Raw genomic sequence first — 14,456 nt, 5'->3', positions numbered from 1 at the left:
CACCATCAGAAAATGAAATAAATGCCGAGACACCTGCTTGCAGTGGGGTGGGGTGGGGGAATATATGGGCCCAAACAGCCGTTGTCGTCGCCTTGGAAAGAAAAACCAGATCAATCAATCCTTGTTGTTACAGTATTCATCAATGGCTGATTAGACAGTACGAACTTAAGCTTTACGTTCTCTTATGATAGCCACTATCCTTCAAAAACCATCCAAAGACGGATAAAGGGGAAGATATACCAAATCAGGAAAAGAAAAAAGGTTACTGCAACTGGAGATTAGCTAAACTTCTGTAAAAGTTGCTTTAATGGTGTACCTATGAGGCTCAAGACATACAGACAGAAAACAGAAGCACCGTTTAAAACCTGTGTCTCCTTGTTATGGGTTGCTGAAATAATACGTAGCCCCTCTTGCACCTTTAAACAAGGATCTCAGCTGGTTCTACCTAGAGTACCTTCTACCTATGTCTGGTGTGCTTTAGGCCTAGTAGCCGTCAACTTTTTCATTTCTCCTTACTGCTACTGTTGCTGCTCTGCTGCGGTTTTTGCACTGTCTTTTCTCTTTCGTGTAATATTGCCTCCCAATTTTCAGTGAAGACATTCAATTACGCATGCAGATTGCAGACCTGTTTTATTTTATTTTTATTTATTTAGTTAGTTTTTATTTTTGCCTAGTTTCTCTTTGCGCCATCAGGTTTATATTAGTATAAGTGTATAACCACAAGACTGAGCAAGTAGAGCTAGTGCGTCAAAGAGGAGCCCGATCACCAAGATTTTTTGCCATATGTGTTGTGTGGGGTTCATGTTATAAGCTAGAAAAATAATTCAAGGATATGATTTCAATAAGTTTTACATTGATTTTATAGAATATGTGTGATAAAAAAACATCAAGAGAGGACGGGAGGTGATCCAGGCTTCAAACCGGGGAGGAAGACAGTCGAGAGGCCGGAGGGATGGCAAAGTGAGGGAAATCAGAAGAGGCTGGAAGAAAACAAGAAATTTTGAAGTCGCATGGCTAGGATAGCTACCATATCTCTATGAATTTGCCAGACATCTACTGAATATCTCCTATATCTCTATGAGGATCTATATTTCTTTAATCCCATATAGAAACCCAAAAGTCTCTTTACGTGTTTTTTTTTCTTTTTTTTCTGACCTTTTCTTTTCTTTAGTGCCTCAAAGATAAGAGAAAATAAAAAGGGTGCTTTTCGATTTGGGTACCCTTAAAATCTTAGGATTGAAAGGATGAATTCAATATGAAGGGCTTCCATATACATAGGCAGGATCCTAAAGGAAGGAGAGAGGCAATTTTTCTACAGTCTTTGTCGTACTATTTGTTACAATTAGAAGCATCAAAATTGATTGTCAAAACAAAGCTACACAATATCTAAATTCTAATTTAATTTAATCTTTTATAGGTGAGATTTGGGGGGCATTGAATCAGGCAGGGTGTGGTGGTCCAGCAGACTCTAGTGATTTCATAAGGTGGAACCAGAGAGCAGGAGACTTAACCTTTAAGAAGCCATGGTAATCTGTTGATTCTGTTCACAAAAGGAATGACATAGTTCCTTGGTGGGGAGTGGAGTGGTTTAAGGATATATTCCAAAACACTCTTTTGTGCTTTTGAGAGATCTGCTGAAGGGTCTTGCAACTGTGGCATTGCTGAATGGAAACTGTACGAGTGTCAATTATAGGTGCTCCCTTGCTAGAATGGATTAGATAACCTAGACCATTTATATTTCAAATGCCCGGTAGCCTCCTGGATTTGGGGGGAGATCTAGAGGAGGTGTAGTGGTGATCAACTGAGATTCCAGATATTCAGAAGAAATTGGAAAGTGGATAAGGAAAGAATTTTCAAGGAATGCCTTCACAAATAAGGTGGGAAATTAGCTTTTGTGACATCAATGTATTACATTTGGAGACAGAAATTTACAGAAGTTGGAGTGGAATGCAAGGGCCTTTGGGCAAATCTGGAATGGCGATACAATTGAGATTGGTACAATATTAGGGCTGCTGAGGGCCCTGACTTGCATTAGTCCCAGAGACTTGACCTGTAAAGAGAGGTGGGGTTTTGATTGTATTAGGGATATCTCTTTTGGGATCTCATGCATTTCTTGAAGTACTTCTTCCTTTGTAGCTCCAGGGGTGTGCCCATTTTTGGTGAACGAAAATACCATTCACCCAAAAAAATTCTTACCATAATACCATCCTGTCCCAATATAGAAACCAACGCACAAACACAGTTCGGGTTCTTTTGTTGGAAATACATCTTTTTCATCAATGATTTTATTGATATCATGAGGAGATGTTTCCCATGAGAAACACTACATTGTTGTTTCTTCAATGTGGAGACCTGTTCATGAACTATAGCTTATAAAAGGTAAAGCCACCAAAACAATGTAAGCAAAAAATGTACAGTTCTTGTGGTTATCCTTGAAAATATATACTCTCCTAGCAAAATTGAGACAGCAAATGGCATAATTCATAATCTTTCAAAAATTGGGTGTCATAATCAAAGAATCATCTTCGACCTGTCCAGCTAACTGTTCCAAGACTGAGTATATTTCATCCTTCGAAGGGTGCGACCAATCGGAAACAGTGAATGCATGCACCTTGCTCTCAATTTCAACCCAGCTAATGGTTCTTTCTTTTCTTACTCGTCTCTTATTCATAAGCTGCCTCACCTTCTCCACTGATTCCCACTTTCCAGCCGCAGCATACATGTTTGAAAGCGCCACATAAGCTGCCGAGGATTCAGGCTCTGACTCAATAAGGTGTTCAGCTGCTTTCCTTCCCAATTCTACATTTCCACGAATTTTACAAGCACCAAGCAAAGCATTCCAAACTCTATTATCTGGTCTCATAGGCATATTTTCAAGCAACTCTGACACCTCGTTGAAACGTCCAGCACGACCCAAGAGATCAACCAAACATGCATAATGCTCCTGGTTGGGAACAATAGTTTTGTCTTTGGTCAAGGATTCAAAATAACTAAGCCCTTCATCCACGAGGCCAGAATGGCTGCATGCATTAAGAATTACAACTAATGTAACATTATTAGGCTTTATTTCAGCCATCCCCGAGTCACTAAATAGCTGGATAGCCTCTTTGCCACGACCATGTTGCGCCAAGGCTGAAATCATCGTGTTCCACAGCACGACGTCTTGTTTATTACCAATGCAGTGAAACACCCGTAGACCAACTTCCAAACTTCCACACTTTGAGTACATATCAATGAGAGAGCCTACAACTATTGTATTAGGTCTGAAATGATTCCGTACCATATACGCATGAATCTGTTTACCATGTTTTAGTAAAGCAATGCTGGCACAAGCACAAAGACTAGTACTGATAGTGAATTGATCTGGTTGAATGTTCATCTTCATCATCTGTGAGAAGAGTTCTAATGCTTCGTGCCCCAGACCACTCTGAACATATCCGGAGATCAAAGCAGTCCATGAAACAGAGTTCTTCTCTGGCATCTTATTGAACAATTCACTAGCTGATACAATATCCCCCAGCTTGGCGTAACCTGATACCAATGTAGTCCAAACAAGAACATCTCTTGTGGGCATGTCATCAAAGATCTTCTTGGCATCACCAATTACCCCACATTTGGCATAAGCATCAACAACAGAACTTGCAAGAACTACATTAGATGAGAATCCAACAACCAAAACCTGAGCATGTACCTGCCTAGTTAGGTCCAAATGTTCCAATTTCACACAAGCAATCAGAATACCAGCAAAGCTGAACTGGTTAAGTCCAAGAGAAGAGCGACGTAACTGTGTATAAAATTCCAAACCTTCATAACATAACCCGTTCTTAGCCAGGGCAGTTATCATGATGTTCCAAGACACAACATCCTTCTCAGGCATTTTGTCGAACAACTTCCTTGCAGGTTTCAGCATCCCGACCTTAGCATAACCCGATAGCATATTGTTCCAAGAGAACAAATTTCTAACAGGCATTTTGTCGAACAATCGACGAGCTTCCATGCCATCACCGCATTTAAAGTACACATGGATTAAATGATTGGACAAAAACGTCGTAGGCTGTTTAAAGCCCGTCAACTTCAAATGGAGGTGAACCCGTTTGCTCTCCCGAAGGGATCTAGAGCTGACGCACTGCTGCAAGAGAAAAGCAAGCGTCCGATGGTCTAAACGCAAGCCCCGGCGGGATAGAAGCTCTAATGAGTCAACGGCTTCTTTGAGTCTGTCCCGGGAGCAGAGGTCAACAACGCTCTGAACAATACATGGGCGCTTGAGTTTCTTGGTCTTGGTTCGAAATGTTGAAAGGATGCGATCAGGGTAAGAAATCGATCGCATTGCTGAGATGATTGATCATGTGAGAGCATTTTTTTTGTTTTTTCAACCGTTAACACTCAGTAGACAACACAATGTCGTCGTCTGCGATTGAGATTCCGGCATAGGAAGGAGACGAAGCAGCCGACGAAACCCTTTTGTACGGTACACCGAGAGTTTAAAACTTACGAAGTTACACCGATCTTATCTCAAATCGACAGGCAGAAATGTCGTACGACTTTGCAGAATACCTATCAGAATCTGAGTCACAGCTTTGGAATTGTTTGGGGGCGAGGGGAGAGAGAAAGAAAGGGATAGGCAGCCACCAGCCACAGCATCGTATTGAAACTTGAAAGCAGAAATCTGAGATTGAAGGCAAAAAGTACAGCAGGAGCCCCAACCCAACACTAGTGACTTACTTGACTTTTTCGCTTTTTTCTGTGCGACTTGCAGTGCAATAGTAGATTTTTGAGTTTTTCTAAAATTTCACTTTAAAATTTAATTAATGAAAATAAAGACAATTATGCTCTGAACTCACAGAATCAGTGAAGACGAAGAGTGAAATCCAGAGACCTGAATGGCTGAATCACCGCGTTCTAATCTCCAGCGCCACCGCCTTAGCGCGTGAAAGATCCGGTAACTCTACAGACACATCTGCCTACTACAGTACTACCTATTGCCACAAGTGGGATTTCCGGACAAACGGCTTTTACAAAAACACCCTCCTCCCTGTTCTTGTTATTTATTTAATATTTATCTACGGTGGAAAATTTTTAATTCACATTCTTGGATGTTTTGACGCGTGTTCAACTTAAATATAATTAAAATAAAAAAATAAAAATAAAAAACTTTATATTCCTACCAATTTTAATCTCTAAAAATATATCAATTGGTCTTTTCTTCCATCACAGGGTAGTTGAGTTGGTAACAGGTTAGATGTTTAATGAAGAGGTTACGGTTTCAAAGGGTATTTCAAGTCATTTTGACTGAAATTTGACGTGTAACCTAATTTGAGGCCAATAAACACATTGGGAGTGTTATTTTGACCTAAAACATCACCTAACCTAAAGTTTATAATTGGCACATGTCCGGCTATATGCGGGCAAAACTGGAAGTCTGAAAAATTTATATAAACTAATGTAAATATGCAAAGAGAACACAAATACACTAACACAATTAGTAAAGAGATGTACTAAAGTTTACAATTCATTATACAATTATGTTGAGTATGGCTCAAGGTGCACATATTGGCCTCTAAAATGGAGGGTCCCGCTCCCGAGTGGCAACAATATGGGAGGCAAAAAGTCAAACATCGTTTTAAACAAACGTATTTGTGTTCTATTTGGCATATTTAGCATTAGTTTATATCGAATTTTCAGCAATATATCGACTTGCCCGCGATATATCACCGACATGGGCCAATTATCACCGACTTTAGGTTAAGTGATGTTTTAGGGTCAAAATAACACTCCCAATGTGTTTATTGGCCCCAAATTAGGTTACAATGAACCAATTAATTCCTAAATATCCCTAAAAATGTATCAATTTTTCTTTTAACCCTTGCCAACAGTCGGGGAGTTGAGTTGGTAATACTTAGTACTGCTTAATGAAGAGGTTACGGATTCAAGTTTTCCAGTGATATATGTAAAATCACTTGTTACAAAAGATTCCTACATCTTTTGAATTTTCTAGACAAATAATTTCGAATTTAGATCTAACTCTAATGCATTGTATCTAAGCATGCAAACATGTAGATTTTTGATAATTTCTAAACTTAAAAGAAATTTCCCATGTCTCCTCTATGGTGGAGTTTTGTTTGGATCCAGACTTGAAATTTGACCTAATTTTTCAATATAACATCACAGCCATATTTACCCGAAAGAAAGAAAATTACCATAACAGCCACCAACTTAAATTTTATTTTCAAACTTTAACCACAACCCATACCCAACCCTCCTCCGGTCATCCTCTCCTCCATTCAGCCTCCCTCTTCCTTCAGCTTAGGTGCTAATTCCACCTCCTGATCTCCAAACTCCACTAGAAGCATGAGAAGAAGAAGAAAATGGTAAAATGACAAAAGAACTAGGAATAGAGAAATTTCAAATGCCGACTAATGGGAGGTTCACGGCAGTGGTCCGGTGATTGGAAAGGGTGAAGAAGTTTTAGGGTATAGTAGTAATTTCAATCAGTGACCTCATATGTTAGGGAGGAGAGAATGGTATGAGGCATGAATATGGAGCCGACAAATTTACTAGCGAAAAAAAAAAAAAAGCGAACATGATACCAACAACGTGACCAACATTTTCTCCATATTATTACTATATATTTGGTAATGGATTCCTTCAACTTGGAGTACGCTTAGTCATATGGCTAATTTTTTTATTTTATATACTTCAAGAATAAAAGTATATAAAAAATCAACTCTTTTTTTCCCTCTGTACACTGGGTTCAAAGGATAAAAAAAAGAAGCCAAGTTTATAAAGCACTTCTTCGGAGGTCTTTCCCTATTATCTCCCTAGCTTCGGAGGGGCTCTCAAAAGCAATAATAATTTGTTTTCTAGCTTTGGGAGGTATTTTGGGAAGCCAGTCCACTACTTTGTTATTGTTTCTTCTCACAGGACAAAAGCCGATGTGTCCATGCAAAGAGAACATGCAGAGAATCTCCTTGACTAAGTTCTCATAGCTTCCCAAATTTTGAGAGCTTGGTTCAAGCAACAAAACTACCTTCATGTAATTTGTTTCTCACTGCACCGGTCAAACTCATATTTCCAACGACACCCTCACCCCTTCACATATGGCCATCAATTTTGCCTCCAGCACCTGGCAGAGGTGTATTCGCTTAGCAAAACCACCTTTGGAATTCCCTTCCTGGTCCCTTATAGTTCTTACCAATTGGGTGAATTGGCCTTTCACACTAACTGAAGCATCTATATTGCTCTTAAACCACCCTTCCCATGGGCATTTCCACCTTGAGCCTTCAATTTCCTTCCATAGGTTTTGAATAGGCTTCTTGCATGTACTCCATGCTTCAAGGACTTGTTTTATAGTAGTCCTCAATAATACCTGCTCCATTCCCTGGCCATGTGTAATCTTCTTCATGCGAGTCCTTGTTCCTCTAGAGCCACATGAAATTTAACATACACACAAACTTCTTTACCCAATTAGCGTTTCATCTTGCGACTACCCACAAATGTTTTCATGAGTCAATCTTCACAAGTGCAACTAAAGAACTAGAAGTGGTTTTTGGGATTTCCTAGGGAATACCATATACTTTTGGTGAAATTACAATCTCCGAAAATATGCATGGAACCTTCTCTCGCCTTTTTACCCATATTTTTTGAGAATAAAACACAGGTCTCAATACCAACTTTAGTTTTAGATGCACTATGAAAATTTACCACACATTCCATCATAGTATGGATTTTCTCCATAGAGGCTTTAGCAAACAAGCCCACATCATGTTTTTGGAGATTTATCTAGTATTTTTTTTTTTGGGTAAAGAGATTTTTCTTGTATTATTCTTAGGAGAAGTAAACCACCAACAAAGTATATTTACAAAAGTAATATATATTAGAGGAAAGTTACCAAAGGCTTCAGGAGGAAAGGAATACTTGGTGGTCACCATCGATTACTTCACTAAGTGGGTGGAGGTAGAACCTCTAGCTTCAATCAACACAAATTAGATGAAAATTTTCATCACCCACAACATTATATACAGGTATGGAGTGCCCAAGATAATTATATCCGACCATGGAAAGCAATTCAAGAATGTTGAATTTGAAAGATTTTGTAAAGAGCAAGGCATAGAACACCGAATGCCTTTAGTAGCTTATCCTCAAAGCAATGGCCAAGTTGAAGTAACTAACAAAACAATGCTTGATGGATTAAAGAAAAGGCTCGACCAGCTAAAGGAAAGATAGGTAGAAGAATTACCAAGTGTACTTTGGTCCTACCGAACAACAACAAGGTCGACCATTGGAGAAAACCCCATTCAAATTAGCTTATGGGGTCGAGGCTCTAGTACCAGTCGAGGTAGAGGTCGGATCCCTCAAAGAAGAAGAATTCGATGAAGAAGCTAATATCGAAGGTACGGGTATAAACTTAGATCTATTTGATGAAGTCAGGAGATAAGGCACAATTTCTTCTAGAAGGATATCAAAGACTAAGTGTGACTCATTACAACAATAAAGTAAAGATGAAACAATATATTCCTAGAGATCTAGTACTTCGCCGAACAACAACCTTAGATCCGACCAATCAAGGGAAGTTAGCTCCGAACTAGGAAGGACCATACATCGTAATTCAGCAGATTGCCCCCGGAGCTTTTCAACTACGTGATCCAAAGGCCGAGCAAATAATTCCTTGATCATGGAATTTGAGCAACTTAAAAAAGTACTATCAATAGTAAAACACTATTAGTAGTATTTTTGGTTTCTTTAAAAGCAATATTACTCTTGAAACAACTAGTCCTGATTTAGCAACAACAATGTGTTTATCTTCAACAACAAAAGTCTAATATACAACGCTTTCAAAGCCTTTGAGCTTACGGATAGAAATATATCATCAAAATTACAAGTATAGAAGCTCGAGATAAGGTCAACCATACATACTCGGGAGAAAGGAGTTCTACATACTCGAATGGATGTAGCATAACAGTTCGATAGAGACTCGAACTATAATGCTCGGGGGAGTAGAGAGGGATACAAACATCCTACATCTCGACTTCCTCGAACGGAAAGTATAAAGGATACAAAGGCCTATCATGCTCGGGGGAGTAGAGAGAGATATAAACATCTTACATCTTGATCTCCTCGTATGCAAAGCATAAAGGGTAAAAAGAGTCAACCTATATTGCTTGGGGGAGTAGAGAGGGATACAAACATCCTACATCTTGACCTCCTCGAACGTAAAGCATAAATGATACAAAGGCTTATCATGCTCGGGGGGAGTAGAGAGAGATATAAACATCTTACATCTCGATCTCCTCGTATGCAAAGCATAAAGGGTAAAAAGAGTCAACCTATATTGCTTGGGGGAGTAGTGAGGGATACAAACATCCTACATCTCGACCTCCTCAAACGTAAAACATAAAGGATACAAAGGCCTTTCATGCTTGGGGGAGTAGAGAGAGAGATATAAACCTCTTACATCTCGACCTCCTCGTACGCAAAGCGTAAAAGGTTTAAAAGAGGATTGAAAAATAGCGTTGCTCGACAACAAAGGTCTAGGTATACAAGTCCAAGAGATCTGTTATACTAGAAAATGATAAAGTCAACCACAAAGTCAATCACAAACACTATGATGGAAGACAAAAGGTGATATCAACATCGAACAAGCAAGAAAAATAAAAAGTTTCATGTGGATCGACCACAAAATGATTACAAAAAAATTGTTTCTCTACAAAATATTTCTCGAGAAACAAAAGTTAAATAGCAATAGGACCACAGATGACCACTAAGACATAAGGATCACGAATCCTTGGTTGTCTCCTCTTCCTCGCCCACGTTTTCTTCCTCCCCATCAGAAGCTAACTGATCACCTTCTTTGTTGACCTCATCTTCCTTGGGGGCTGGCTCCCAGTTTGAGTTTAAAAAATCAGGAACATCTACTGGAGCTCCTCCAGATAAGGGATTTTTACCAACCGCCTATTCAGATTTGAGAAAGCTTCAATTCGTCAAAAAGACCTAGGTCCACAGAGTCTTTGAACCAAAACATATCAAGGGTTGTATGGTTCTCAAGAACATCCTTGTACACATACCTCCAACCTTAATTAAATCCGGGCCCGACGACTTCGGCCATGAAGTCCCAACACTTCTTGGTTTGGACCCAATGCTTGATTGCCTCATAACGAAGCTCAGTAGATAGATCCTCGAAGGTGGTGGGAGAAGTCCAAGCAAGATGAGACTGAAGATCTTCCACTTCAGTTCGAGCAGCTTGCTCTCTCCTTGATCATAGTGTTGAGCTGATTGGAGGTGTTCGCCAATAATCTATCTTTTCCTTTAATTTTTCTTCCAGCGACCTCATAAGCTCGGTTGATGCCTTCTTCAAGCCCTTCAACTCAGCTACTTTCACAAGAAGAAGAGCTTCCTTCTCTTCCAAGCTCTCTGCTCGAGATTGAAGTGCGACACCTCGACCTCTTTCTTTTTCAAACTCTCCCGAGAAGGATGTGCCGATAAATGATCCTATAGAATAGTTTCCAAACATGAACCCAAGGCTTGGGTCAAGTTGTAGAGCATCCTAAACCAACAATATCATAAGGGTGAGTTTCAAGCAACAAATATAAAGAAAAATAAAGGAACAAAGGAAAAGAGGACTTACTTGGTTGCCATGTCATATCTCCGTAAAGGAGTCAAACCTTCCATAAATTTTTGACCCACGGGAAGGTGGATGTTTGACAATCATTCCATTGCTATTGGAGTCCCTCCCTAGTTGTTGCACAAGACACTTGACTCAGTCGTCAATGACTAGTTCAGAAGTAGTAGAGGAGGTCGAGCTTGTGAAGAGCTCGGTTTGGCCAAACCACTGTCTCCGCCCCGAGCAAAGGGACTTGGAGGTTCTTTTGTAGAAGGATGAGCTCTCATGAGAAACTTCTTCCCTTGAACTCGCAGAAGAAGCTTGCATAGGATGGCAATGTTTCTCGGGCATGGAAGAATGCTCCACTTCAGATGTCCTCTTTGGAGTTCGAGGAGGGGGCAAAAAGATGCAATAAGCCCAACTCTTTTGACCCTCGAGTTTTCTTTGGTTTATCGGGTGTCTCTCCTTAACCTCTTTAACTTTGGAAGTGGCGGCTTTGGCACAAGCTGCAAGGTTGAGCAACACTACAATAAGAAAGAAAATGACAAGAGGTTAAAACTTCCGACCAAGGGTAGATGCAAAATTTTCTCTTTAAAGACACACAGACACTTACCAGGTAAGAAACCCATAAACTTAAAATTTTTGGGTATTTTGGGTAGTAGCCGTTCGCTGCTCGAAGGTTCTTGTCGTCGGTCGGGATTCAAAGAATTGTGTCTTTGGCCTTGTTCTTAGGAGGAGAAAGAAAAGGAGGGTCGTTCGACCCTCTGGCCGGACCCTTACTCCATATGATCAAAAAGGGGGGTGTAGTCGGCGGTTGAACATAGAAGAACTTTGGACCCTAGCCCTTCGTGTTTGATGGGAGTGTTCCATTTCCTACAAATTTACCACTCCACCACGATTGATTGAATGGTCTTTTGACAAGTAATACCATCCGCTCTGTTCCATCTTCTTGGCCATAAAGAATTGAAGGAACAGAGCCAAGGAAAGTCAAACTTTGACAGACTTTTGTTGACAAAACCCCCCAAAAACATATGAGGTTACACCAACTATTCGAGGCCATCATCCCCGGGCACATCTCAAAATGCCACAAAATCTCTGCTAAGATGGGATGGATAGGAAGCCTGCAAGCCACTTTTCAAAGTGTCCTCATAAAGGACAAACTCCCTTGGTCGTGGTCGACATTTATGTGCTCGGTCAAACACAGTAGGTATTCTAAGGAGGTAATCCTCGGGAATCTCGTACTTGACACCCAAATATTCTAATCTATCCTCAGTCATTTCGAAGGTTTGGAATTTAGGCCCTGACTTGCTCGGATCAAATTCTATGTGATCGGGAGAATGATCTTTATCTTGCTCTGTTTGTATTCTTCACGGGTCAGACTATCCACCCATTTCTTTCTCTTTGCCTCAAACTTAACTCGGGCACCAATGGTAGGTCAATCCAGAACTTCACGAGGAATCTGGGGGAGGTAGAGATTCATGCTTGGAATCCTCAGCCTCATTCCTGGAAGGATCCCGCAGCAGACACTGCTGGAGACAGGGCTCTGATCAATCACTAAAGGCCTGTTCGGACTGCTCTAGCCTAACATTCTTGAAAACATTTGACAGAGAGTTAGAAACATCCATCTCGATCATAGATCGATGTGGTTTCCTCACAGTAGTCTTCCTTCCAACCATGGGGGCTAATAACCGACTAAGGTAAAACAAAAAACCCTATTTTCACCAAAAACTACTCAGATTAGGTTCCAAAAAAGAAAACAAAACTCACAACAATATGCACAAGATAGAAGACAGAAAAAAAAAGAAGAAAATAAGAAAAGAGAGAAAGTTAATTCCTTATTGAAGACGGAAACAGAAATCAATCAAATAGGGAGCCAAGGAAGCAAGAACTCATTGATTACAAACAATGGAGGTCCTACGAAGCTTGAACTTAATGGAGAGAAAGTTGATGAACATGAACCCAAACACTTCATCAAGCTCCAACAGCGCATAAATGAGGACAAAGAAGCAGCAAGCGAACTCTGAGTCTAGAGAAGGAAGTCGAAGCAGAGGAGATGGAGAAATGAAATGCAAAGGAAAGAAGGAAGAGGAAGGGATATTTATACACTTGGATTATTCTAATCCAAGGGCTAGAATTGAAAAGGTCATTTAATATATTTAAAGCAGAGATTAACAATACGTTAAGGACTCCTCAAAGATTCCCATCCAAGGAATCATAATGAAGGAGGATGCAACAGCTAAGATTTGGGGACTTTAAGAATTCTACATAAGTCAGCATCATCCCGATCGAACGATTAGGAAGGGACATGACCTGGACAAAGATTCCTATCCAAAGGCAAGCCAAGATCAAAGATTAACGGACACAATGGAGATCTTTCAACTCCCATCAGATTCTAATCTGAGGAGCAGAAGATCATACATGGAATCAAAAGACAAAATCACTTTTTCGAAAAGTAACCGTTAGCCATCACACAATGGCCTTAACCACCTGGCAACAAATGATGAGCCATGAAATAACGTGTAACAACCATTTTCTCTGAGTAACCATCATACACGCCATCAATGTGCAGGATGAGCTTTGTTTGCAAAATAAAATAACTGCAAGCGCACAATATCGTGTGCTATGGGTCGACTCGGGAGATATGCACCTAATTCAACTTCTAATAGTAATCAGTAGATTCAATTTTGTTAACTAATTAACTAACTACGATCTTAATCTATCGCATGCATTATTGACGAAAATATTAAACACATCAATACTAATAAACAGGAAAAATCGATATAGGAAACCTGTTGTTCTTTGTTCTGCTATTCTCCGGCGGTGGTCCGGGTTTTGGTTCAAGCACGCTGGTCGTTAACTCGCCTTTGTTTCCGTTCTTTTCCTTTTTGGGTTCGGGTGGGGGGTTTTTCTTACTTCTCATCTTAACCTTGTCGTTATCTCACCCCCTACTCTCTTCTGTCTCTTCTGCCCTCTCTTGCTTGTTTGCTTGCTTGTTGCATTGTAACTTTCACTTGCTGTTCCCTTTCTTCCTAACATTCATCTCGTGCCCACTTATCAAGACTGCTCCTGTGTGTCTGACCTAGGGTTTTTATGGATTTTCCGATTATATCCTAATATTATATAATATATATTTTTTTCGTTGCTAGACTTTTATTGTGGGAGTTTTATTTGTTAGGGTGGGTTTTCTTGGTTGAGTTACCGTAGGGTGGGGGTGGGGGGGGAGTTCTTTTGACGATTTTGGGTTAATTGGGATTATTGAAATAATGGTGGAGAGAGCTATTAGAAATTTCTAACATATCTTCTAAATAGATCCTAGTTTGACTACTTGTGGGCCCCATACATTCTCAATTACATAAATTAAATAAAATCTTAATTTAATTTTACAGATATTCGAGTTGGCCATATTGTTCTCTAGCTCATCATGTCAATCGACCTACTTTGACTTCATTTGCGCCTCTTGCATGTATTGTGTTTTCCCAAACTCGGATATTCGCTCGTCCTAAATTCATAAAATCTGAACACATACCCGGTGCTCCCTCTGTGTGTTGCTGCTTTATGCCCTAGTTTCACACTATATGCTCATCGTGTTTGCCATAATCCTAAATCTATTGGCATGAACACAATATGCTTGTGACCAATAGACTGGGGAATTGTGTTATGAGAAGGGAGTCAGGGACTGCTCGATGGTCCAACCTTTGCTCGACCAGTGGTCCAACTGCTGGTCGGATAAATGGTTTGACCAAGTGTCAATTCGAGAATCTTGGAATCATTATCAAAGTAAGGTAAGCTGCACTTACATGACGGAATTTAACCATGATATGAATCTTAAGCCAATACAAATGGTTTGAGGTCTTGGATC

The 14,456-nt window shown here is 40.0% G+C and overlaps 1 protein-coding gene across 1 annotated transcript; it reads right to left on the bottom strand.

The window, feature by feature from the left end:
* Positions 1-1,784: 1,784 nt before the first annotated feature.
* Positions 1,785-4,962, bottom strand: LOC149012557 (Pentatricopeptide repeat (PPR-like) superfamily protein). The gene has a single exon (XM_089160232.1). It carries the CDS (start codon positions 4,325-4,327, stop codon positions 2,492-2,494), a length of 1,836 nt encoding a protein of 611 aa, XP_089016358.1. The 5' UTR covers positions 4,328-4,962; the 3' UTR covers positions 1,785-2,491.
* Between the last annotated feature and the right edge of the window lie 9,494 nt (positions 4,963-14,456).

The sequence above is a fragment of the Hakea prostrata genome, chromosome 6 (genome assembly GCF_041222555.1).
Source record: "Hakea prostrata isolate BN-2017 chromosome 6, UWA_Hpros_2, whole genome shotgun sequence".
Taxonomy (NCBI): Eukaryota; Viridiplantae; Streptophyta; class Magnoliopsida; order Proteales; family Proteaceae; genus Hakea; species Hakea prostrata.
Note: the sequence above shows the minus strand (reverse complement) of the source record. Positions and strands in the feature narration are given on the sequence as shown.